Consider the following 27,993-nt stretch of genomic DNA (forward strand, 5'->3'; position numbering starts at 1 on the left):
CAACGACAAGATGGTGGCTATTTGGAGGCGGTGTGAGCTAGGTTTCTGAGTCTATTTTGCTGTAATTTGTCTTTGTGACCTTTTTACCATCGGGATTGATCTATCAAAGCAATGAAAATAAGGTATGTGTTGACATTCTAATAGAACAAATTCGCGTTTGTCAGCTGTGGCGGTAAATTACACACACAAAACTACACAGATTTTCTCATTATTTCCGGTCTATCACATAATTTTAATTTTGAGGTGTACATTTGGGTTTACTTTTGTAGTCATTTAGATTACGTCTAATATGGTTAATGCTCATCTGGTTACACATTCAAGAAACAAACAATACGATTCGGCCTTGCCAGCTTTACATTTCTTGTTGTTTCACGCGTTCCACTTTGGTAACCATTTCGTGCATAGTAAAACGCATGGATTACGGGCCTTTCCCCTTCCCCGGATTTTCGAATCCACGTCATTCGTGCTGAACCACATAAGCCAAAGATGATTTTTGAAAGAGAAATATACACACATGAAACAAAAACAAATCCAGCAAATAAATAGAAGAAAAAGTAATGGAAATCTGGTCATGATATTAGTCATTGCGACAGACAATATTTTGTCAGAGGGATTACGTTACTCCCGACTTTCCAAGTATGCTGGAAAGTGTGAAGTTGATTGAATGAAAGGGGATGAAGAGAGGACATAGGCCAGATTCTTTCCTTTGTAGTTATACAGGACTACCTGGTATACAAGCAGATGTAGGCTTACATATAACTTGCCCAAAAGCATTCTAGAATAAAGTCATTATTTCAGCTCTTCCGCAAGAGGAATAAATTTGAATGAAGTTAATACTACTTTTTATTACAATAACTCACTGACAATTTTATTCTGTACTTTTCATTTCTTGTGCTTTGATAGCAGGGGTTGCAGTATTATTTTTTTTATGGTAACCTGCCAGATATGATAGGTAAATTTTCTTTTACCTGTCTAAAATTTCTTGGGTCGTACAAACTTGTTAACAACTGTTGTCTTTTGGTCAGTATATGATAAAACGGTTGTTGATTTAGGCTAAATCCAAATATAGGGCTTACATTAGAAGACAAGAATTTATTATTTTGTGCTTTAATTATTGGCAGTGTGTAATATAAATCTGAAGTGTTTCTGTGTATATGTTGCTAGCCATTGTCATGATATTTTTTATGTCATTGCATTAGCTTCTTTCTTCACGAAATCATAGGTACATGTGTATGTCAGGAACAGGACCCTCGGTGAGACTTTAACACAGTAGACTGACGATTTGTGGGAAATTGGAATCAGACATTTGGGAGCAATATTAGGTAATTTTGTGCAATATAGAAGCAGAACTTGCAGAAAAGTAACGAAAAAGTCCATTTTTAACCCTTTTGTACATCATCTTCATGGCAAACTATCGAGAATGTCCCAAAGACAAATATCACAGTAGGCATTCTCCACGATTGTGGAGCTTTTGCTATAGTCTGAAGTGTCTCAAAACTATCTTTGGTGGCGAGCGTCGAATGGTTCGCTGTGGAGGTTTACTTTTGATTTTGATATGACTGTCTGCCTTAAATCTCGCGTGTACGCTAGCTTTCGGGAACTTAGGCATACACACAAATTAACGGTACGTCCTGTTTTAATTTTAGAAGCGTATCATCTAATTGTTTTAAGTGTGTTTACGCCTGTACGCCTGTAGCACTGCTAGTGATTAAATCAGTCACAGTACAGTGGTGGCAGTTTGGGTAGCTATAATTGGTATATATGTGTGCTCATAAAACACATGAAGTACAGAAGCACTGCAACATCACAGAAGAAAATGACGTTTTGTTCAGCAATTAAGACTTCTGTGTAACTCGTCCTCAAATCTCCTATTGTATAGGAGGGTAGCCCATCGAAATGTGCTGGACTTACATGGTACATACACCCCGTCTCTTCAGCATATCTAATCCAGCAGGAAAATTTCACAAATCTTTATACATGTAACTTTGGTTCAAGAAGCTATCCTCATTTAAATGATGTCAAAACGCACATCAGTAAACCCTTCTTGAAAGATACATTGTTGACAACAAAATCCAAAGACTATAGTTCCTGTATTCTTGGAAGCCCAAAAACAGAAATTCAGATTAATTCGCAGAGGAAAAGACTGGTTGAACAAATTTTCAAACAGACAGCAGGTACCTTGCCTGAACTTGGGGGAAGTTCAAACTCAAAATATGGCACACGTTCGTGTAACGAGTTGATTTCAAAAGTTCGAAAAGCTGATGCTGACTTTCCTAATTTGACAAGAAATGCCCTTTTAGGCCTAAATAGGCCAGAAAATGACTGATATACCCGTTCAGCTTCGAAATTGCCCCGGGACCTCCTTGGCTCAGTTGCTTAGTGCGCTAGTGCAGCGTAAGGAGCCTCTCACCAATGCAGTCGTTGTGAATTCAATTTCAGCTCATGGTAGCTTCCTCTCCAGCCACACGGACGGTCTGTCAGCAACCTGCAGATGGTCGTGGTTTCCCCCGGGCTGTGGTTGGTTTCTATCCACCATAATGCTGGCCACAGTCGTATAAGTGAAATATACTTGAGTGGCCTAAAACACCAATCAAATAAAATAAGTAAATCTAAAGTGCCTTCTTCAGTACAGAATGTGTACAGGTACATGTATAAAGTTATTGGGAATGCAACAATGGGTGACAGAATAATTGACATGTTCAGTTGGTGAAGTGCCCGTGTGCCTTATTGACCCCTAAAGTTTAAAGACTTTCAAATGAATCATATTGCTTGACTGCGTTATTCATAATACAGCCAATTAAGAAAGTATGATTAATTCCTTATCAGAAAACTTAAGCGTTGGCATCAAAAGTATTACTTTTTGTGCTTCTGATAGTCAAGGTATATATGCCAGACTTGGGCGAAATACAATAATTTGTTTCCTGTTTCATTTGGATAGAGGCTTGACCAAGAGTTTAATGGATTGCCCTACTTTAAACCAAACGGTAAAATAAAATCTCAGAACCTGGATATCTGTTTGATTTTTTGTTAAGACCCAGACTAAAGGGCTATTTTAAGACTGTACATTTACTGCGTAAATGTAGACTGGTAGTTTACACTTAAACATTTTTCGTACAAAAAGTTACTTGCTTACTTCCTGTTAACATAGGTATAAACAGACAGTTATTTAATGTGTAGACAGTGTATTTCCTTGGATTTTGATAATACATGTACCTTTTCCGTGTACATCATATACATGTCAGACTGTCAGATTTATGTAATAAAATGTACATGTAGACACATTGTGGATCAAAGTATTATATCACAGCTAATATAATGTGGTTAGAGTGCAGTTTCCAGTGACAGCTAGATTGTGTGGTCGGAGCTCGTAAACTAAACTATCTCAACTTAATGACATTTAAGGCCATACGTGCTGATCTGAGAAAATATTAAGTAGACATTTTGAATGGCAACTGTACATGTACATACCTGAAACTTGTTTATAATAAGCCTGTGTGGCCGAGCGGGGAGCAGCGCAATGACCCAGGTGCCTCTCGCCAAAGGGGTCGCTGTTAGTTCGAGTCCAGCTCATGGTGACTTCATCTCCGGCCATAATTGGGAAGATCTGCCAGCTACCTGCTCATAGTTGTGGGTTTCCCCCTGGCTCTGCCTGGTTTTCTCCCACCAGAATGTTGGCCGCAGCCATATAAGTGAAATACTCTTGAGTGCGACATAAGACACCAATCAAATAAATAAATAAATATAACAAACCGAATTACTTGTACATCATGTAAGCCAAGATCTGAGGCTCTTGCCTGCTCTTTGAGCTAATGCATGGATCTTGACAATCGCTTTGTCACCAAAGGTTGTCCATGTACAGGCTCATATCCAGTTTTGTGTTTTGTGAGTGAACAATTCTCAAATATAGCTATTTGAACTCTTAGTATTCTTCCTGGATTTTATTCATAATGTGACGATGGGAATAAGTCTTAAAAGGTTACGTTATGTGTGGATGAATTTATTTGTCCATAGAAATTCCAAATGTTGATGTAACAAGCTCCTATATAAGTTAATACAGGATTAATTATTGCATTAATGAGTACTTGTTCTTGACTGGATACGGCACTAATCAGACAGTATACTTCTTTACTCATGAACAGTGAGCCTCTGATTCGTACGATCAATCTGTATTGTGTGGAATTGCTCCAGTCTCTTCTGCTGTTGAAGCCATGTTTGCCAAGCAGTGACTTTTTCAATCATTGTATAAACGCTTGATTGCATCACATGATCTTAGGCTTTTACAGGACAAAATGTTGAGTTTACCTGTGGTAATCTGCTAAGGAAAGCCGTTAAAGACTTCTCTGCCTGTCACTGAGTGTTGCATTGCATTAAAGAGGTTGATTTGTTGGTTTGTTGTTGTTGTGCAAACAGAGCTCCATGTAACCTGTTTGCTGGGATTATGCAGCTCTGATTTGGCGACACAGATGGGCTGTACGCCAGGCCTAGGCCTCTGGGCTTGTCCTGATGAGATTATTGTGGATACCCAGATGTGGGAGACTTGTTACCTTCAGGGATAGAGGGCAGGCTGTGGCAGGAGTGTTTCACGGAGGTTGTGGGGAGATGCGGAGGGGGTGGGGAGCTGTGTGTTTTGATGTGGCTGAATCAGTTGCAGGCTAGTGTGATGGGAGACAATTCCTGATGAGACTGATCCTATTGCTGTGATAATGGCTTGCTCTGCACCACTGATGTGTCCATTTCCATATTGATCTTGGAGAATTCACCTTGATACACGATAGACAGATAGACTTGTTGAACTGTGTGATCGTTCATTTACCTTGTTAACAGTCTCCTGGTCTATTAATGTATCTGCATGTAGGTCGTGCTGTTTGGTAGATGGCGATAAACCATTGGATGTGCTCATGTTACATGCACTAATCACCACAGCCTGGTCAGTCCATTGAGAAGCAGAGCACCTTAATCTCTCACTCCTAACTGTTTTTATTTTGTTGCTGAGTAGTGAGAAAGATATAGATAATATTTTTTTTGTGTGGTCATTGTTCTGGGCTACATGAACACAGTTGTTGCTACTTGATCATTTTGGCCCAGGTGTAGCAAATTTGTGGTGTATGTGTGGCGTAAAAAATGTTTTCTTGTAAAAATTGGTATGTATCACAAAAATATAATTACTTGGAGCCCTGTTGACAATGCCAACTTAATGACAATTCTGTAGTTGAGCTAGCGTTGTCTTGTGATGGATACTGATTAGCATGTAACTAAAAAAAAGGCACAAAATAATCTGTATCGGACATCTGACTTCCCAGATTCCTGCTACTTGTACTGTAACCTGAACCACATGTAAGCTCCTCTAGGAAACTAAAGTGGTATTCTTTTGACAGTGGAGGTAAACCTAATGCTTCACTTAATCAGAGTGAGATAATGGAATAAACACCGTGTTTTCTTTTACATTTGTATTAATGTATATCCTAGGTTAAGGCCAGAAGAAGACCTATAGTTACATGTACCTGTGCGGTCGCTGTGAGTTCAAGTCAAGCTCATGTTGGCTTCCTCTCCGGCCGTAAGTGGGAAGGTCTGTCAGCAACCTGCGGATGATCGTGGGTTTCGCCCGGGCTCTGCTCGGTTTCCTCCCACCATAATGCTAGCCGCCGTCATATAAGTGAAATATTCTTGAGTACGGCGTAAAACACCAATCAAATAAATAAATAAATGCATGTACCTGTTATATTTACACCAAGGGATGTCTTTTACTTGATGGATGTAATGTAACATGCTAAACCATGCTACATCAGATATATTTATTGGTATTGATTTAATTTGCAGCTCCACAACCATCTCCATTGCATTTGATTGCTTCAGTCAGTTGACTGGTCAAGTAATCATATTACAGTGACAGTTTTTCTGTCTTTCCTGTTATCACATTTACAATCATGAAGTGCCATCCAGTATAATACACCTGCCTCAGTAAAACATTGATTGGGATTTGCCACTTCTCGACAGTTACATCTTGAGCCCATAAATCTCATTCTACATGTACCCTACAAAGTGCAAGTATTGTTTATTTGGTAATCTTTTGGATAGCTGTGCTTTTAACGTGTTTATATATCTTGTCCCCTGTCTCATTTGTTTGATGTTGTGTTTTGTAGGTTACAGTAGCGGGAGAGTGATATGAGGTTTGGTTGCGACTAGTTTGAGGTCAACACTATGGTTGATCGCATCTCAAACAGTCCTTCACGAATCCCTGTTCCAGTCAAAGCTTCCTCTCATGCCATCAATGGAGGCTTTACACCCAATGAGATCACAACCAACTACAAGGTGACCAGAAATGCCAACTACAAGCCGTGTAATGAAAATGGGGCTGGAGACCCAGGTTACAATCTCAATGCTAATGCCGCCCTCAAGAAGAAGGAGAAAGGGTTCGAAACATTTGTCATGACTGGAGACATGATTATCAAGACCACATCGCCTCCTAAAAGCATCAAGAAAGTTGATAATGTACCAGAACGCCCAGTCTCTCCCCTCTCACAGGTTAGCCACTCTAACGAACACTCCAAAGAAAACCGCCCCACCAAACAATCCAGAGTTGGGAAAGGAAAACTGGAAAACACCAATTCAGAAGCTTTGGTGAAGAAAACTGTTCTTGAGCCTCAAGTATTTCCAATAGATATAGAGGCAAATAAGACCTCACGGGACTCAACCGGAACAAAAGATAGTAAAGAGACATTAAGTAACAGTTCATTTAAGTCCTCCGATTCTGTGTCCTCCTCGAGTGTCCAGTCAGTAACTGATAAGAGGCTAGCTGAGGTAGTGGACACCAGTCCTGAGCAGTCCACCAGCAACGAAGAGCTGCTGGACAAAGACACCAAGATTTTATACATTGAGGAAGATGAGTCCAGCAGTAGTAGTAAAAGCGACCCTGAAACAGAGAAAAGGTCCATAGTAGCCAGTAAAAGTGCTGAGAAAATCGCATTTTCAGATAACAGGGGTAGTCATCCTCTAGTTCGCACAAGTAAGAGTCATGAAAACTACCTTCAAGGTGGAGGCGATATCACTTTAGTGAACATTGACATTGATGATGATGGTTTAGCCTATTCTATGGACGTGTTGTCATATGAGCAGTCAGCATCGTCTCTGGATAAAATTGGTACGCCACATGTAAGCACAACTTCACACGAGGTTACATGTACATCCCGAAGTCTGGAAAATTCCCCTGAGAGAAAGACAGAGAAAACGTCTGAACGTGTATTCATGCCCGGATTTATCAGCTTGGAGGAGCCACGTGTTTTAAAATCCAAAACCAAAGAGGTTAAGCCAAAGGATGGTGAATTAGACAAAGATCAGATTGACAGTGTTGTAAACATGCCTGGACCACATTGCCCAGGGGAGACAACCCAGCCATCCTGCACCACCCAGTTTCCTGAGGCAGAGGGTGGTCAGGTCATGGGGGCTGTTGCAGATACAGACGCTCTCAATGACAGTGGTACATCAGATGACTTGGATTTTGATTCTTATTACACTCAACCTTGTATTAAAGAGTCGGACAGGCCATCCGCATTCAGGCTTGCCAAGCGCCTCTACTATTTAGATGGTTTCAAGAAATCTGATGTCTCTCGGCATTTAAGTAAAAAGTAAGTACATACATGTGTCACACAGCATCTTTTCGTCCAAAATTTACATTTACCCTATGTGTCCTACATGTGTATACAGTCCCCGGACTGTGTTATGCATAAGTTCATGAGTAGTTAACATCGGAAATGTGTTATTCTACAATATCTATGTCCCTGACACTTGACACTCACTCTCTAAATCCAATATTTAATGTTCATATTTGTATTCACTTTTAGTAATCTTTTATACTTCATAAGACTTTTGTGATATTTGTATTGATGCATATCAGATAGCTTGTTTGACAGAAATCCATTATATATGACTTGTATTATGTCTTTGGTAGTGTGTACATGCTTTAGTCATTTAAAAAATGTGGACTGAACTCATAAAATAGCACAAAGAGTAAGTAAAATTGATTGATGTCAGAGTGAGTGTGAGGCTGAGTGTTGCAACTTGTCAGACATCTGCCAGGTATGCAGGTATCAAATAATCGATAGATAGCTCAATCAATAGCAGGCTTTACACCTCTGTGTATGCAGGCTGCAGTAGTTAACATGACTAAATCTGACAGCACTGACTTCACTCCTAGTAACCTACATACAGTGAACAAAGCATGCTTATCTATGTTCTTGAAAGTTAAAGTGTACAGTGTACCAGAGTAGGTCTGAGATATAAGTAAAGTTAAAATAGATTTGATAGGATTTACAAGTATGTATTAATGTACATTTAGGCTATAATCCATGTAAAAAAGTGAATTTATAAATGAGTAGCTAGGAGTAGGATCAAACCCAGGCTGGATCATACCAAAGACTACAAATATGGTACTTGTGGCAGCCTCACTTGGCGCTCACCACTCAGTGGTTAGAGCAAGGAAACGGCTGCTTGGCCAGGTATTATTGGGTGGGATGTCTGGTGTCGTTAGCATGATATTTCAGTGAAGAGAGCACTTTGGCAGCATGGACTTGCCCTGCCACAAGAAAACACAGTAAATGTACACACACCTATTGGTTCTTTGTCATCATATGATTAAAAAAACGTGTTAAGTACGACATAAAAATTGTTAAATGTGGCAAAAAAAAACACCCCAAGCACACCTACATACATTTAACTGAAGTGTTGTTTTTACCACAGCTAATTGGACTCTGGTGTTTGAGGTACATGTAGCAGACTGGCTGATTGGACTGTGCACCTAGTACCTATAGAGACAGGCAGTTTTATAATTTGTTTGAAGTTCGTACATGTATGTGCCCCACCTTGACAAGTGCATTTTAGTCTTCAAAATCTGATGAATCTCTTGTTTAGATGTATGTTTTCAAATTGCATGTAAAGTACTTTGTTTGATTAAGGGTAAGTGAAAAAGTGTTGGGTATACTGTTACACACCAATCAAATCAGTAAATAATTTTAATTAGTTATATATGTTGTATACATTATTTATCCCATAATTTGCCTTCATCAGTGATATACGTGTAACAACAGTGGTGTAAATTTTCAACATTTGAAGCGTTATATAAATTAGCTGCAATTTTGAATGTTCACCTGGACTTTCATTGTCAAGGTAATCCAATGAAAAGATGAACAACTGCATACCAAACTACTTCTGTTGTTCCTTGCCGTGAAAAAAAAGCCAGACTAATGATCACGTACTACACTGTGACACTGATATCCATCGGTTTCTTGGTACCAAACGGTTAAGTTTTTTAAACACTGGACAGACATAAAATTTATCTTCATGAAATGTGGAAAATATCAAAGTTGGTGAAAGGAAGCCCCTAAAAGTTAAAACAAGGTACACACAAACACCGCCCAACTGTCAACAATAGCACCATGCCTCAGTATCAGATTTTCATGAAAATAAACACCAACATACTTTGTAGAGCACCAAAAAGCTGTGTCGTGTGTATGAACTGGTCTGCAACTGATGTACCTCAAGATTGTTATAGATTTAGTCCATTGTATTTGCCACATCAAACATGATAATTGGTTCCACTGTGACTTTTAGATTCACATCTACAAGGAAAGTCAAAAACACAACCAATATCAAACCCTTTTGAAACACCGTAGACACTATTTTGTTGCATTCTCCAAGCTCCAAGATGGTTAATAAGACCAGCAAATAAATTTTGAGGTGAATTGTTCACGATAAAAGCCTAAATTTAAGCCGAAATTACACCACTCATTTAGGAAATATGATATAATGGGCCAGGAAGTGCATATTCTCTATATATGTGAGATTAGATATACATACAATACATGTGTGTGTCTCTTGCTTTAGTTTCTTCTAGACAGAAAGTTACTTGGCAGGAAGTGTGTTTAAGAATACATGCATGACATGTACATGCATGTCCTTAATTTTATGCAGAAATAACATTTCTTTTTATGTTTTTTTTTTTTTTTTTTGTTATCAGGAACGAGTTCAGTACACTGGTTGCAGAAGAGTATTTAAAGTTTTTTGATTTTAAAGGGGAGACATTAGATGTCTCCCTGAGAAAGTTTCTGCGACAGTTCTCACTAATTGGAGAGACGCAGGAAAGGGAGAGGGTTCTTGCCCATTTCTCAAAACAATACCTGAAGTGTAATGAAGGTGCTTATAATTCTGAGGGTAAGTTCACAGTACCTGAATTGTAATGAAGGTGCTTACAATCCTGAGGGTAAAGTCACAGTACCTGAAATGTAATGAGGGTGGTTATAATTCTGTGTGTGAGTTAGCAATACCTGAAGTGTAATGTCCATGATGTTATAGAAGGTATTTATAATTTTGAAAGCAGGTTGTGGCCAAGTGGTTAAGGATGTTGGTCATTGTCTTTAAATCACAAGAACCCCAAGTCTCTTGGAGGCCTTGCTGACTGTAAGCGATCAGTGAAGCTCATAAGACCTTGTTTTGAGGCCTTAATTGTTTTCCAACCATATGGTGTGCATATCTATACCTCACACTGTAAATGTCTGAGAGTAACATGCCAGAGGTTGATGTTGTATGCCTGACATTCTGATTTCCTCCACACATAATAGTAAACGAGAAAAAGTTCAGGTGTAGGTTGTTATTTAATTTTTTGCTGCAACAAGTTGCCCAATATATCTGTTGGCCAGTTGGTCAGACAGATTGTTGTTCTCTCGCTCTCATTGTTTGAGAAGCCTTGGTAACAGACCAAGGATGCTAGTGTGGCTGTTCACGCAGTTTAACATTTGTTCAAGATCAGTATGTCTGTATGTGACATGGGGAAGTTTGTCACTAACTTAGCAAAATTTGGGTACATTGGTTTACATAGTTTACATTGGGCACATGGAAACATTTTTCGATATGATTTTGAACAACAGTCAAATCAGTCAGTGAAATCAAATTGTTGTTCAACCCTGCTTACATTGTTCTATGAGCCTTATTGGGCAGGTTCATACTTTCTGATGTAGTTTACCTGAAGTTCACTGTAGAACTCCTTGCCTTCCACCCCAGTGATGCTAATAGATTGTGACGTGATGTGTCCTACATGGGAAAAATTGCCAGTAACAGTCAAATAAATAAATTAACAAATAATACATGTATATCTGTTTTGTTTCTCTTTCAGATGCTTGCCATACCTTGACATGTGCAATTATGTTGTTAAACACAGATCTCCATGGACAGGTATGGGTAACACTTTGTTAATTTGCAGCATGAGTTGATTCTGTGCCTATGTACATACCTGTACCTTGTAGGTACAGAAAGTAACAAAATTAAAGAGTAAAAACATGGAATCAATCAGCCTTTTTGAGTGTGAGTAAGCCATAGCCTGAACAGTCCACTCTGTCAAGGTAGTAAAAGCCCTGTTTCATCCAAAAGAAGAGCAGTAGTTCTGTAACATATTGGAGATGTCAGTCATTTGAGTATCACAAAAGTCTGTGGCTCCCACCCTGCTTGGTAAGAGAGTTCCTGAAAGATTCCCACAGGTATTTTATCTGTACTTTGTTCAGTTAAGGTTCTTTCAATGTTTGGCATTTTTTTCCATTTTTCAGAACATTGGCCGTAAAATGACCTGTTCAGAGTTCATCGAGAACTTAGCGGAATTAAATGATGGAGAAAACTTTTCCAAAGATGTTTTGAAATCCATATACCATGCAATAAAGTCAGAACCAATAGAATGGGCAATGTAAGTACACAGATTTAAATTCGAGTGTCTAGTTTACATAAGACATAATTTCTTCTACATGTACCTGGTCAATCTAAGCAGGTTCTGGATGAAGTTTTGTTCCTGTGAGATAAAGAAACACGTCCAATCCAGGCCAAAGCAATCTCACCCAGATTTGGAACATTTCTAGATTAAATTGAAAATGGTTTGTAGTGGCATTGGCTATAACTTAAAAAGTTTTGTTAATTTTGGTGATATCTAGAGTGTTTGTAGGACAAATACAATTATTTTTAAATTAAAACGTACAAAAAATAGATTTAGTTTTGTGAAGCAAAATTTTAATAATTTTTTTTTTCTTTAAATACTACTATATGTACATTTTATTGCTGGATGCAATAATACATGTATCATCAGTGATGAAGAGGCAGAGGAGCATGCAGAGGGCGCACCAGATGACAGACGACCACAAACTGTTATTGATGAGAACCGCCTCATGGTGGGAACAAACCCTTTCCTTAATGTAAGTGTTACTCACTTACAGTCACTGTTAGTATATAAGGTTGAGAGTGAGTCAGAACAATGACCAATATGATGTTAAGAAGAAATGTTTTGACCAGTAATGTTGTTGAGTTAATTTCTTGAGTTCTTGCATATTTTTCTTTTTTTTTGGATTTATTGAAAAATCATTTTCTAGAGATCTTGGAAAAGCAGACATGGCAGTTTTCTTCAAATTGGCTGATTTTCGACTTGTTAAAAAATTTAAAAAAAAAGAAAGCAGCTGAAAAGCAGTGTCGAAACAGGTCATTGCTAATATGATTTGGAGGTAGGGTGATTTGTATTCAGACTTCCTTAGACCTTTTTCTGGCCATCAGTTCCCATCCCGGAATATACATGTATGATCAGTGACTTTTATCATGTTAATTACCTTCATATATATTTGTTTAACACAAGCTAAATCCAGCTGTTTTACTCGAGTATAAAATTTTATTTCTGTGATATCCCCTGGACAGATCCCTGATCCCAGCAAGGCCACAGAATATAAAAAGGGATATGTGATGAGGAAGTGCTGTATGGATGCTGACAGACGGAGAAGTAAGCAAAACATCTCAGCTGTTTTCTGAATTACCTATGAAGCTGAATTTTAAACAAGAAAAGTGTAATAGTTTGATTTCAGTTTTAAGTAGGCTCAAAGGATGTAGAGGTAGGATTTAATTATATGCATTTTAGGAAGCTTATTGCTGTTAACAGAAATTTCTTGGGGGAAAATGTTTGGCTTGTGGTGTGTTTAGGAAAGCAGTTAAGAGCAAATAAACTTGAATCTTTAAGTATATGTCATGATCTTAAGTGTACGACCCAAAACAATGCGATGGTCACAGGATACTGTCTTTCTGTAGAGTGATGGGTAGTAGTATTCTGAGGGAATCCTTTCCTTTGAATGTGGTATGTGCAACACTGCATGTCTCCACAGCAAGTTGTAAGCTCTCTTCATGGTGAATTGGGCCTTTCATAGATGAGATCAGTTAAAAGCACTATCCCCTGGTCACTGAAGTTGCATGTTCAAATCCAGCTCTGGTTTGATTTGACCAGAATTTCTTGAGGCAACTGCTAAAGTGCACAGGTTGCCTCTGTTCTCTTCTGGAATTTCTCCACTCATAAATGTACCCACGAATACATGTATGTAAGTGTAATATTGGTGAATGCATTATCAATCACAAACGTCTGTAAGATGCATAGAAGTATAAAGTTTTCAGTGATTCAAGTCTAGTCTTTGGTTTGTGCACCAGTGAACTATAAGAGTTATACTTATGAAGTGTTATATTTATTTTAATTCCTCAGCTCCTTTCGGAAAACGGGGCTGGAAGATGTACTTTGCCACTCTGCGTGACATGATTCTCTACCTACACAAAGATGATCATGGTTTCAAGAAAGGAAATCTTGTTGAGAGTGCCAATAATGCCATTCGTATTCACCATGCCCTTGCCACAAAGGCCACAGATTACACAAAGAAGCAACATGTATTCAGATTGCAGACTTGTGATTGGGCAGAGTACCTCTTCCAGACAAGGTATAAACTACGAATCAAGTTACCTGACCTGATCTTGTCCTGAAAACCAGTTCTTGTGAAACAATAAAGAGATGCGTATTACCTCTAATAGAGTTGTTGGCATAGTCAGTTAGTGACTTTGTGATTAGGCGAATTGTCTTCTTAACTCAGGACATATTATACTCTGTTGGATGCAACATATTGCACCTTGCAGTCAACAGCTTTCTTCATTTTGTCTTTTTCTTTCATATTCTATTTGCTCAGGAAGTGAGTTTTATAGTTCATACTAAGGAAGATAATATAGTGTTTTCCAGGCAGTGATGAGCCAAGTCTTGTTCATATGATAAATTACACTTCTGTTTGACTGAGCCCAGACACAAAACTAGTTTGTCATCAGATTGTATGTTTTTACTAAAATAGCACATAAGCTTCAGAATTTGCATGTTACAGCTTTTATCACACATGCAAAATATGCATATTATAGTCTGTGCATTAATGTTTTTTTTTTTTTTTTTTTTTTTTTTTTTTGATTGTTGTTTTACGCCGTACTCAAGAATATTTCACTTATACGACGGCGGCCAGCATTATGGTGGGTGGAAACCGGGCAGAACCCGGGGGAAACCCACGACCATCCGCAGGTTGCTGGCAGACCTTCCCACGTACGGCCGGAGAGGAAGCCAGCATAGGCTGGTCTTGAACTCACAGCGACCGCATTGGTGAGAGGCTTCTGGGTCACTACGCTGCGCTAGCGCGCTAACCGACTGAGCCACGGAGGCCCCTGCATTAATGTTGGTTGTCTGTTTGTAGTGACAGTAAAGAACTGCAGGCCTGGATTGATACCATCAACTTGGTGGCAGCAAGCTTGTCTGCACCTCCTCTCCCTGGAGGGGTGGGCTCACAGGCCAAGTTCCAGAGACCACTCATGCCATCTTCATACACCAAACTCAACCTGGTAAAGTATCTCTGCATACAAGCTGTAAAGCTGGACCATTTTCTGTTTGTATTGTATAACTGTATAACTTATGTTGATTTCTGGCTGGTTTTGGATCTTTTGGGACATGTGAGACTGGCCGAGGTCCAGGTCATGTATGGCCCTAACTAGTTAATGTGACCTGGCTCAGTGGTAAAGTATGTTACATCTAACTGACTGCACATGAGGTGTGAGGCTGGTACAAGTCCACTTCATGTATGGCCCTAACCAGGTAATTAGACCTGACTCAGCGGTGAAGTGTGTGACATCTAACTGACTGCACATGAGGTGTGAGGCTGGTACAAGTCCACTTCATGTATGGCCCTAACCAGGTAATTAGACCTGACTCAGCGGTGAAGTGTGTGACATCTAACTGACTGCACACGAGGTGTGAGGCTGGTACAAGTCCATGTCATGTATGGTCCTAACCAGGTAATTAGACCTGACTTAGCGGTGAAGTGTGTGACATCTAACTGACTGCACATGAGGTGTGAGGCTGGTACAAGTCCACGTCATGTATGGCCCTAACCAGGTAATTAGACCTGACTCAGCGGTGAAGGTTGTGACATCTAACTGACTGCACACGAGGTGTGAGGCTGGTACAAGTCCACTTCATGTATGGCCCTAACCAGGTAATTAGACCTGACTCAGCGGTGAAGTGTGTGACATCTAACTGACTGCACACGAGGTGTGAGGCTGGTACAAGTCCACTTCATGTATGGCCCTAACCAGGTAATTAGACCTGACTCAGCGGTGAAGTGTGTGACATCTTACTGACTGCACACGAGGTGCGAGGCTGGTACTAGTCCACGTCATGTATGGCCTTAACCAGGTGATGTGGCCTGGCTCAGTGGTAGAGTGTATGACATCTAACTGACTGCACACGAGGTGTGAGGCTGGTACAAGTCCACGTCATGTATGGCCTTAACCAGGTGATGTGGCTTGGCTCAGTGGTAAAGTGTATGACATCTAACTGACCGCACACAAGGTGTGAGGCTGGTACAAGTCCATGTCATGTTTGGCCTTAACTAGGTAATGGGATCTGACCTGTAAAGTGTATGACATCTAACTGACTGCACATGAGGTGTGAGGCTGGTACAAGTCCACGTCATGTATGGCCTTAACTAGGTAATGGGACCTGACCTGTAAAGTGTGTGACATCTAACTGCTGGTACATAGGTGTGAGACTGGTACAGCCCCATGTCATGTATAATCTTAGTCATAGAAAGTGATTGGTAAGGTGTGTGACACACCAGGTGTATGTCTGGTACATCTCCATGTCATGTATTATCTTAGCCATGAAACGAGACCTGGCTCAGTGGTAAGGTGTGTGACACAAGAGGTATGGGACTGGTACAGGTCCACGTCATGTATGATCTTAACCAGTGAGATTGACCTGGCTTGGCAGTAAGGTGGCCTCTAACTGCTGGTGCGTGAGGTGTAAGGCTGGTGTAGGTCCATGTCATGTATGCTCTTAACCAATGTGACCTGGCTCAATGGTAAGATGTGTGACTTTTGACTGTTGACACACAAGGTGTGGGTTCAGTATGTGTGAAAATAAGTCTGGTATTTTGTGCCAAGTACGATTGTAGAAGTTAAGCATTCTTGGACATGGTGTTAAACAGTAATCCAATAAACAAACAAAACTCCACACCACATTATCAGACGGAAATATTTTGAAATATGAGTCAGAAGTGTTGTTGAACAAGAGTCTTTGAAACTTAAGTGATGAAATGTGTATTTGTAGAGACAGCAGCTGAATCACCATGAGGAACAGGTGATTGACTTAGAGCGACAGCTTCAGGAACACCATAAATATCCACCGGAGAAAGGCTCTAAACATCGTATCATACAGGACTACACAGAGAAAGAGACCTATTTAGAACATGAGGTAGGACACGGAGCTGTGGGTCGTAGGTCTTACAGTGTGTTTGCTGGAATGTTTGCTATTTGATAGTTTTCTTCTGCCCTTTGATGATATGTACAGGGTACGTGGGAAGGTCTGTCAGCAACCTGCGGATGGTCGTGGGTTTTCCCCCGGGTTCTGCCCTGTTTCCACCCACCATAATGCTGACCGCCGTCGTATCAGTGAAATATTCTTGAGTACAGCGGAAAACAATCAAAAAAAAAAAAAAAAAAAAAAGATATGTACAGGTTTCACAAGTCAAATAGCTTACTCAAAGTATTTTAGGTACTGTTAAGATTATATAGTATCCATTCAAAACCATAAGACTGCTTGCCAGGATGCACGCTGTGACCAGTGCTATGAAATATCATTCTTGTTCTACTTCTCAGCTGAAGCGCTTCCGAACTTACGTTTATCTGCTGCAATCCAAGATGGCTGCTTTTCCTGAACTGGAGCCGTCCCTGGTGGAAACCTCCATAGGAGAGGTGGACGAACGGTTACATGATGGCGCTGTGTCAGGAGAGACTGTTCTAGCTCTGAAAACCAAGAAACCTGTACAGAGAAGTCTATCTGATAGGTACAGTTACCGTGCAGCTATATACAAAACAGATCCACTGGACTTTGACCTGGTCTGAGTACTGGACACCCTCTGCCCCATCAGTATCTCCTTTATAACAGCATCTGTAACAGCTAACTTAATTATTACCCTCTCATTATGACAGACTCTATAATATATAATAAAGGTGGCAGGTGGTTGGGGTGGTCATACAGGTATTCTCAAGGTCATGCTGGGTGCAGGCTTCATCTCATTGCTGGTACAGGGGGTCATTGTTCATCCCATATTATCTGGTAACATCTCATTAATTTGTGTGATGAGCGGATTGGGGAATCCCTTCTCCTGATTACATGAGGTTCCATTTCGAGATTTTTATGCTCATGCGTGCCACAGACAGGGGATTCTCATTCAGAGTCAGTTTACTTTTAAAAGAATTGGACTTCTTGGTAATTGTGAATTCATGTGTGGAATGGCAACTGATGTTAAGGTTGCCTTGGGGAAACCCCTGTCACTGGTATGGTTTTGTGGAGGGTTTGCTGGGGAAATCCCAAATGTTGGTGGCAGATCATTCTTGTGATGCAATCACCCATGTTTCACTCTTTCAAAGTGGCCTTCTCGGGCATGTAAGTACATGTAGAATTAGATTATTTTTTTAGTAACTATTAATTAGACTTTCTCAGATAGCAGAAGAAAAAGTAGAAAAGCAAACATGTACACTATATTGTATTTATGACACTATGGCTGTAAAATCTTGTCATGGGCTAAGTGCGTTTCAGGACTCCTTGTCTCTTACAACTTTTATAAGGCCTATATTATGTGGCATAATATAATAGCCAGTCTGTGATTCTCCTCCATTTTATGAAGTCCCTTCTTACAGGCAGATCTGTCAACAACTTCTATCCAATAGGTCGAAAACAGAGCCCTTTTCCCCCGAAATGTCCGACAAGATGATGGTATGCAATCAGTTTTCGTATTGAGAATGTGTGTGAGTGTGGCTGTAGTCCAACTTATGTTGTCAGTACATATATAGTAGAATAATCTGAGGAACTCTGTACCTTTGTGTAATTATGTTTTCAGCACTGTATTAGGTACTTGCAGAAGCCCTTTGTTTGGCTGAAAAACCACTGTTGTCCAATTAGATAGTTTGTTGTGTCCCTCTTCCTGTCAGCTGTGACAGATGGTAGTGTGTCTAATCTGCCCAGTGTGTTAAGACAGCCACCGACAGTGTGCTGTGCTAAACTTTGGTGTGACACTGACCTCCTAAGTGTGTAGCATGTTATAGGCTTGTGTACACAGGGATGCGAAGCAGGGAGGACCCCGGAGTGATTCCATAGTCCTGCAGATTCGACTCCAGGAAGATAAGACAACCATCCATGTTCTACTTATTGGAGTTCATGACTAAAGGCTGAAGAAACAAACTGTAGGAGAACAGTATTTCTGATTTTTCTATTACTTTGCCAATGATTTAGGGCACTTTTGGCATTATCCCAAGCCATAAACACATACCACATGTACTGGAAGGTTTTGATGTGAGCTAAATGGGGTCAGGAGGTGAAAGAGCATGTATGTGTATTTATGGAGGTGGATGTTACTGTAAATAGTACAATCCATGTATGTAGAAACATTACTTTTCTGATTATGATTGTGTTTTCATCTTTCACCATCAAAATTACACGCCAATGGTGACATTATGTTATATTATATTGTATATGTACAAAACCCTGTGGCATGACACAGAATGTAGCCCTGCAGGATGGAAATTCTTGCTGCAGAAAACTTTCAGAGGTAGGCCTACATGTACTTAAACCAGTACAGGAACCATTTAGTGCTGATTCAACAGTTCAGTTGGTTGAAAGAAAAAACTCTCAGATCAGTTTTACTGGAAATGGAAGATCTTTACCTTTTTTGATTTTATGCGACTTTTTGCTAAGAAACTTCATCCCCCAAATCTACCAAATCCAGCATAATATGCAACTTTCTGGGTAGCCATATTGTGAACCTATAATCAGGTCTGTGTGGTTCATTGGCCAATGAGAAGACAAAATTATGTGATATTTATTATCTTTGGACATAGCTCTGTTTCTAACTAGTTCTTTCACCCAGACAGGATAGCCACCCAAGTGTTTGTATTTATAGTGTGTGTGGCTTGCAAAAAAAAAAACAGTTAAAACATGACTGTGATCAACAGAAACATTTTGAATATGGATTTTTTAAGTCAACATCAGTTTAGAGTTGTCTTTATTATTAATGGGAAAAGTTCATGACAAATTTTCAAGTGTGTTTCTGGATGGTTGGAATTTTATGTTGTCATATACATGTATGTAGAAGATATATTGCTAGGAAACTATCATAGCTGGTCAAGATTTGTGTACTAGGTATTTTGTCTGCAACTTCATGGCCCATGCTTGTTATAGAGATCGTTTGAATCTTCCAAACTAGTTTGTCCAGATTTTAAAAACATGAAGCATGTCAAAAGCTGGGAAAAGGTGTGAATTCATGAAAGGTATGTTCTTCCAGTCTTGCTACTACATTTATTTAATTTTTTTAGGGGGTAATTTTCGAAATTTACGTGTTAATACTTTCTCATGCCTTATTAAGAATCTTGTGAAAACATTGCTTTGAGAGTCACACCCATGCTTTAGTGTATCCGATTGGATTTTGTGAAATGTACATACATGTGCAAATCATTCATCCCCTGAGATCAGTCATTCTGTCCAATATGGAGAATTAAAGCCTCATCGTATTGGAGGTCACCTTATGGATTTGAGCTTTGTTTGGATGATGAAATTGATATCACCTGGTCCCTGCTGCTCATTTCAGTCATGAACATCTACAACCAATACAACATGCCACATGGTGATGCCACATAACACTTGCTTTATTTACCATTTCTCCTCAAGTGGGTTTGGTTTAGTTTACACAGCCATGATCACCTTTATCTTTGTTTAATGGGTTTGGAATGATTAAAATATTTCAAAGAGTGATGTTCGCTATTATCTTGTCTGCCACAGTGTGTTGCAGTTTGATGTCTGCTTGTCTTGCTAGACAACTGATGTTGTTTTTTGCAGCCCTGTCTAATCTACCTTGTTAAACTTTTCTGTCTCTTTGACTCGCTACTTATCAATTGTTAACTACAGCGTTGTATAACTCATGGTATTACATTTTGATATCAGTAAGACCTGCTACACGTAGATATCAGGTACTTACACAGATCTGTTCCTGTTGTTAAACATCAAATATATAACAACACATAGCTATAAATGGAATTGATTGGTCAAGGAAAAGACTTCTGCCTTCGGATTACCACAAATTTATGCCATCAGCAAACGCTCCATATATGTATTGTGAGAAGTTAGTAATCTTAAAATTTGGGCAAAATTTCGACAGTCAATTTAAAATTCTGAAATCTGAATGGTTACTCCCGAAAGTTATAGTCCATAGAAAATGGTCTTACTCAATTGTGTCTGCAGCATATGATTAAATAGAAAGTAGTGGACTATGAATTTGTCCTGATTGCACAGATTAAAGGATCATAAGGTTCTAAGGTTTTGAGCACATAATGGCAAATACTGGCACTGAAAATTTCTGGAGTTGTTTTTTGTTTCTCTTTTTGAAGGGCATCTGCTCTACAATATCACCATTGGTAATCTTGTAATCATGTGTGGTAATTGTCAAAGAAATGATTAAAGAAGTGAGAAAAGGTCTTTATATGATGTAAATACCTTGTTTGTACAATATTTTACTTGTTTTTCGACCTAGCCTACATGTATGTACATGTATGCAGTTTAGTGTTATTTTATTATGTAGAAATTATTTTTCTCATGTGAATGTAAAATGTAACTGAAATATGGAAATTCTATAGATTGACAACTTGCAGAATTTTGATGGTGGCATTTTGAATATGTACTGTGTACACATTAAGTTGATTATTTGAATTTTTATATGAATATATTTTTGGCAGAACAGCTAATCTAGTTACACACTATTAACAAGTTGTAAATTGGACGGTGTATGGATGTACTGTGAGGCCAATGCATATCTTTCTTTAATGCCACCAATTTGCCTAACCACTAGATGCATATTTGTTACCCTCACTTTGCTTGTGTAAAGTTTACAAACGTACTGGGGTAGTATCACCCCTCCCTCTGTACAGTTATGCCTACATGCACATGTACATTGTTGAAAGGATTACATTACAGTTGACTAGAGATGGATAATAGTCTGATATTGATCATTGCTATTAGTTGCACTACCTGCCCTACCTGCTGTGTCTGATCATTGGCATGAACTACTTGTACTTGAACAGATCTCTTCACAAACTATTTGTACGTTTACATGTCAATAAAGTATAAATTCCACTTCTGAAGGCCTTCTTTCATAACTACAAGCATCGGCATGCAAAGTCCTTCCCTTGGTATTTTGTGAATGGTTGTCACTGAACATGCTTGTTGTCAGTTATTATGTCCATTTGGCTTACATTTTTTCTGTTATTTTTTGTTTTATTTAAATCTATATTATTGTTTTACTTATTTGGATGTTCAGCAAGAAAGTCTGTTTTCCATATGGCTGTTGCTGTGTTGTGGCGTTAAGTAGTTTGCATGTATTGCCAGCCTTTATAATGTTCTCCCATGGTGCTGACGACTGTACTGAGTCATTGTCATTTTGTACAGGAGACAATGTGATAACTGACAATGTCAGCAATATTTTTCGTTGTAAAACATATGCATGTACATGTGGCTAGATGTAGATTGAACTGACACATTCAGTTGATTCAGTTTCTCCATCGTCCATCGTTTTTTTTTTGGTTTTATTTATTTTTTTTTTCTATACATCTCTTATTGGTTAAATTAATGAACAAATCATTGATAAGCTGGGGTAATGTTATTTTTCTAATTATGATGTGTTTTGTATTTTTGACGCATACTGATCCAGAAATTTGTCCTTTCACAGTTCACAGTTGAAGCTTTATTAGGATGCATGTAGTTAATGGTCAGAAAATGTTGGTTCGCCAATTGTATGAAACTGCAGGAAAATCTGTCATTTTTTTGGTATATTTTTTAATGGTTTTAGCTTCATTGTATACATCTAATACAGTGTTAGTTGATCTGATAATGAGGCATTTTTTGTAGGTATTTATGTATTTGATTTTAGCATTATTTCAAACAAAGTTATATTCATATATCATTTACAATGGAGTACGCAAACACATGCAGGCTGTATGCCCGTTTCTATTCATCTATTTATTTTGCTACTCCCAATTTGATTTTAGAGCCCCTCTGGCAGTAGAAATCATGTGGGTGGACCTGGAAGCTTTGGGCTGTGCTGTGGAAGTGTGAGCACAGATAACTGAACAGCCAGAACAACGTGTAACATTGGGTAACTTCAAAATGGCATGGAGAGAAGCTTTGCATCTGACCGATAGCTGGCAGATTGCATGGCAAATCCCTCATAACTCTGGTGTTGCTGCCAGTGGAGCCCAAACAGAATCTAACCCAGTTTCATCTGAATTCAGTGGCTAATTCACCTGTACTGAAGCTTTACTATGTACTTCTTACTAGCTTACTAGCTGATCTTTACCACAGATCAGGTCCGAATGCAAGTGGTTGAATTTTCAATGTTGTGATGTCGGAGAATGTTGAGAACTGCTCTGTGTTTGAACTGATTGCATCCCCATCACTTGAGTGTTTCTTTTCATTTGGCAGCATGTTCATATTTTACATTTTCATTTTATTGTTTTTACGGTATTATTGTAGTCTGCTCAAAGCTCTTCTTGTCTGCTTTGTAGATAGTTGTTTCAACCATGTATATCTTGAGTAGAGATTTACCTTTGGCTCTACCATTTTTTGTCTGACCAGTTCTTGTGATGCCCTGTGGAAGATGCCAAACCTTGTTTTGCTCACTTTTGTTTCTTTTTTAAGCGTGCTAACTGTTTCTTATGCATGCTACTAATTTCTGTAAATAATTGTTTTTGTTTTCTTTGCTTTTTCTTCAATACTTTTTTTAGCCACTAACTTTCCCAAAGAATTTATGTAGCATGGTACAGTTTATTTTGCATGATAACTTGTAGTCATTTGTATGGCCAATACTTGTGGTTTTAAAGTTTACTGTTGTTGTGATTTTGTCAGCTCTAGGGCTTTGTGTTCACAGGAGGGAGAGAGCTCAGGCGATGCTAGTCATTCTGTTATTACATATAGTATTTGTATAGTGCTTGTTTGCTCTACTCAAGGGCAGATCATGTTTTATCACTGCATGTATGGAATTCGTAGATGAAACTCAACAGTGCCAAATCCATGGGGAATGTTTGTTCACTTGGAAAGGTTACACACAATTACACTTTGTCAGTAAAACCAAATTTTCTGAAAGGAAGGTTCTCAATCTACCTGAAGGTGGTGTTCAGTCCAACAAATTTGATCAGCAGGATTCCAGATCTTGGTTGAATTACCATAAAGACCTTCAAAGCCATGTTTGCTAAAGGTAGATTCATGAAAGCAGCTCTCATTTCTGTCTTTTTATACAGCTTATGCTCTTAAGCATATCCTAGAAAGTAGAATGTAAAAATGTATATTGAAAGAGCCGTCCCAAGCAGTGCTTGTTAGAGGTTATTGTGGAGTGCAGATGATGTGATTGATTGTTTATATAATTGTTTAAATTTTGAGGAGGACCACCCCGCTCCCACGCACCTCCCCTTTGTCGTTTAGTGCGTACAATGTCTGTTGTACTCTTTAGCCTCCAAATTCATTGCAGCCTATGCTCCTTTCATTGCACTGCAGCCGTTGCTCCTTTCATTGCACTGCAGCCTTTGCTCCTTTCATTGCACTGCAGCCTTTGCTCCTTTTATTGCACTGCAGCCTTTGCTCCTTTCATTGCACTGCAGCCTTTGCTCCTTTCATTGCACTGCAGCCTTTGCTCCTTTTATTGCACTGCAGCCTTTGCTCCTTTCATTGCACTGCAGCCTTTGCTCCTTTCATTGCATTGCAATTTAATTTTGCAGTTCAGTATCTGTCTGAAAGTTAATGGCGTTTTGAACCAATAATCATTCTTTCATTTCTAAGAGACTGGCTTTGAAATGAAACATTTAGTCATTGTGACTCCAGAAAATCTTTATGCTTCCAAGTAAACAGTAGTGCTCTTTCAGTTACTCATCAATATAAAGCTGCCATTTGCCCTAGTGTTCGCATGTCCAGAACTTGCTCTAGGTTTTCTTTGCATGATATTTATCTAGTTCAGTGTGCTTGTGTAGTCTTGTCCAAATCATATCAGTACTTTGTCTAATTTGCTATGTAATTATCCAACGAGTTTGTCAGAAGTGCAATCTCAGAATCCTATTGTGGTGTATTTGCCTGTGCTCCGAGAGTGCTGGAAACCAATGATGGACACATGCACCCAACCTCATTCAGTATGTGAATATCAAATATGTGGTGGGACAACTATAGCTCTTGTCACTGACTTTGAGATATGTGTTTAAACAGATTTTTACCCACAATTTGAAACATTTAAATAAAGTGTGTTGGAATTACAAACTGGTTTCGTTGGCCTTGAATTATTGCTTCCCTAATTTCTTGCTTAAGAGTGATTAACCAATATGAAGGCGATTAACCAAGATACAGGGGATTAACCTTGGAAGTGAAGTACTCTGAACCATAACTATGGACAAATAGTAGAGGAAGGCTTGGTATTGACAAGGCTCGATTTTCACCATGATCAGTGTAGAACGACCTACAGAATGGTACAGGGCTGACACACTGCCTCTCTCCCTCCTTTTTACTCTCCAGTAATTTTGCCAATGTATCCTCTTTTCATTTCTTACTCTAAGGTTTTCTGTGGTGAAGAATTTTGTTTTTGTTTTGTTGTTTTATTGATTTCTCTCTTTCTCTTTGTGTTTTTAATTTAAATCTCTTTCCTTTCTTTCTTAAAGGGCGGGCAGTGAGCCAGTGCTGTCCCATTCTCAGCTTGTAGAAGACCCAATTTTCAAGTTGCATATCAACGAAGAAACCGTCACCACTCATTTATAGGAATTATCTGGTCTCTCTTCATCAGTTTTTCTTACAGCAGTCGTGTGCATGGCAACACTATCAACGTTTGCAAAATTTACTCTCTCACCAGGTAATCTAAAATTAACCTGATTGAATGCAGATACTGGGAGATGATATCCATCTCATTGAGAAACAGTTTGGCAAAACTGCCTGTGCCCAGAAAGACATCGTTATGGATTGCTAATGATGATCCCGTGGATTTGGATAATTTATGATAAGGTTCGTTCGGTTTATGCATCTGGAAATGTACTACAGAAACTCATTGGCGTAAGTGTTTAACTTTGGGACAGGAACAACCAGAATCACTCTCAGTTCTAATACTAGTATATCTTCGCCCGTACGAGTTGGTAGCAAGTTATCAGTATTGCCAACACAAAAGCAGCGTGGTTGTCACGGCTGAAATGTTATTTCTGATTTCTGATAGCCATGCATTCATTTATGGACTATCTACGGAAATCAATGTAACACAATATGTGATCAACAGAATGGTGTGCCAGGGAGTTTTGGGCTTGGGGATCTTTGACATTTTTGGAACAAGGATGAAAATGTGATAACTTCATTGTCGATGGCGTGAGACATGGACACACAACGTGTGAAATGTGTGAGAAACCTAACAGTAGTGTTGCCGAACTACGTGTAAATGACTGGCTTGGGACTGAAAATACCGCAGTGTATGCCACAGTGGGATCATGCCGATTAGAGCATGAACTGTAAACATTTTTTTTTTACCAAAAAGGTATAATCGAACAATTGACGCTCTCTGCGGACTTACGGCAAGACCGTTACATCGAATCACTAAACACAACGTTTTAATACATGTTTGCAATCATTGCAGTCGTTTTATCTGGCAAGTTGTCCTTAATTGAGCCGTCGTGTCGAGATCGGTATGACTTAATTATGAATGCGAGACAGTGCAACAATACAGCAGTTCAACATGCCACTAGAATTTATTAAGGTCGAAAAGCGTCGCGTGGTTACTTACAAGATCAGTCTGGATCATTCGGATGGCAAACTCATCTTTCCGGTGAATTAAGTGGAAATTACTTGGAGGGGAAATGCCTAGAGGAGAATGAGCTATATGTTTTTATGATGTTACAGGTGTTTTGGGGGATTATCAAGTGCTGTGGGTACGCTCGGCATTGAACAGCTGAGTTATGTGTGTATAAGACAAGACCATCAGTTGAATACAGCTGCCTTTGAATTCTGTTAATTATCTACAACAATCCTCCAGTATATGGATAGAGAAAACTTATATTTACTGTAGAACAAGTTATGTACAGATTGTATATGTTTACAGTTAATCCGTTTTCTTATGGCCGTGAGTGTGAAGAAATCCTATAAATCTTACATATGTAATTCAAAATATTTACCTCAGAGAATTTAGCTTTCATCTTTCTAATATTTCGTACGAATTATGGAACTTCCGTATTTGGCCACCAACCCACCAACATTTTATATACGTTAAGTAGCGAGAAACATAAATGAAATGATAGTGTTATTTAGAATGTCAACATGATTATTTTTCTTTCGCGCGGTTCTGCTGCACTTTGTTGAACAGATATAAATATATTTGTGTATCATTGAATATATAATCGTGACGTCCTTTTGCAATAGAAAAAAGTTCACCGACTCTGTCCTACAAAACCTACGTATCATACATAACTGATAGCCAGGTACAGGCTATAATTTTATACAGATATACATCTGCTGACAGGTTGTAAAAAATATATATTAATGAGAAAAGAGCATATAAATATATTTTCACACCATCAAAACAGATTTCAAAATTGTGTATGTATAAAACTGATTTTATGCTTCTTTCATGCAGTGACTTAATGTTTTGTCAAGAGAATTTTGAGCTGTTAATGAATTTTCATTGTCGTCTTAGATGGATATTTTTCCACATCTAAGATCACCAGCAAAATCTTTTCCTTAACTGGATTGATTTTCAGGTCTTGGTACCAGTTGGACCCAGTTTAAGATCCATCCAATTTTCCCTCTTTCCTAGTTATTGAAAAACCATGCTGTAAGCTGTACAAACATTCTTTGCTGCTCGATCGAACAAAACAGCGTCTCAAATGCACATAAAGTCATATAACATAGTATACGTGTAGTTTGGAGAAGGCTTACAGGCATTATCAGTGAATGCTTTGAAATCTATTAACTTTACAAAATGTTTTACTTTTTTGAAACTACATGTTTTAAATGTTCATATTGTTACCAAGGCTATAAAACGGTTAAAGTCCCACAGTAAATATAGATATCTTTACAACTTACTTTGTCCGATTTATACATACAGTACGCTTACAGTAAGTGTTCCTAGAGGTCCCATATACCTCTTACATGGAGATCCGTAACCCATATGTGTAAGTCCTGAAAATATTTTTTAAAATGTATACACTTGGTGTACCTACATACGTACAAGCCTAGCTTTACGCGCATATAGATAGGTAAAATTAATATAGTATAAGTTTAGTATAGTATAATTATAACTGGTGTCCTGCATGGGTATGCTTCTTTTAGGCTTTGGTCAAACGCTCAAAGACTAAATAAAACTTGGAAAGATATCCTAAACGATATCATATAAGATTATAAACGCGGTTTGTATGCACAATTAAACCAGTCATCACATGGTTGACGGATGTCTTCAGCTTTCTATTTTGATTTCCTCGATATTAGCCACTGTTCTGTATATATTGTGCACATAAGAGGCAACTGAACTCATTTTATAGCTATTCGCACGAATTAAGAGATTTCATGCATGTCTACCCTCCTTTTTTTTT

General features: G+C 38.8%; 1 protein-coding gene across 4 annotated transcripts; it reads left to right on the top strand.

Moving 5' to 3' along the window:
- Nucleotides 1-27,976, top strand: LOC135462092 (PH and SEC7 domain-containing protein-like). Of its 4 annotated transcripts, XM_064739445.1 has the most exons (14): nucleotides 16-122; nucleotides 1,223-1,322; nucleotides 6,141-7,622; nucleotides 10,010-10,203; nucleotides 11,162-11,220; nucleotides 11,589-11,722; nucleotides 12,116-12,221; nucleotides 12,712-12,793; nucleotides 13,538-13,766; nucleotides 14,553-14,697; nucleotides 16,463-16,606; nucleotides 17,011-17,198; nucleotides 18,085-18,130; nucleotides 22,447-25,063. In XM_064739445.1, exons 3-14 carry the CDS (start codon nucleotides 6,199-6,201, stop codon nucleotides 22,525-22,527), a joined length of 2,832 nt encoding a protein of 943 aa, XP_064595515.1. In that variant the 5' UTR covers nucleotides 16-122; nucleotides 1,223-1,322; nucleotides 6,141-6,198; the 3' UTR covers nucleotides 22,528-25,063. The 4 variants fall into 4 exon arrangements, with proteins under 4 accessions (XP_064595514.1, XP_064595517.1, XP_064595518.1 ...); XM_064739444.1 differs by lacking the exon at nucleotides 1,223-1,322 and having other exon boundaries at nucleotides 1-122; XM_064739447.1 differs by lacking the exons at nucleotides 1,223-1,322; nucleotides 18,085-18,130; nucleotides 22,447-25,063 and adding an exon at nucleotides 25,093-27,976 and having other exon boundaries at nucleotides 1-122.
- Nucleotides 27,977-27,993: the final 17 nt, after the last annotated feature.

This window comes from Liolophura sinensis, chromosome 1 (genome assembly GCF_032854445.1).
Source record: "Liolophura sinensis isolate JHLJ2023 chromosome 1, CUHK_Ljap_v2, whole genome shotgun sequence".
Taxonomy (NCBI): domain Eukaryota; kingdom Metazoa; phylum Mollusca; class Polyplacophora; order Chitonida; family Chitonidae; genus Liolophura; species Liolophura sinensis.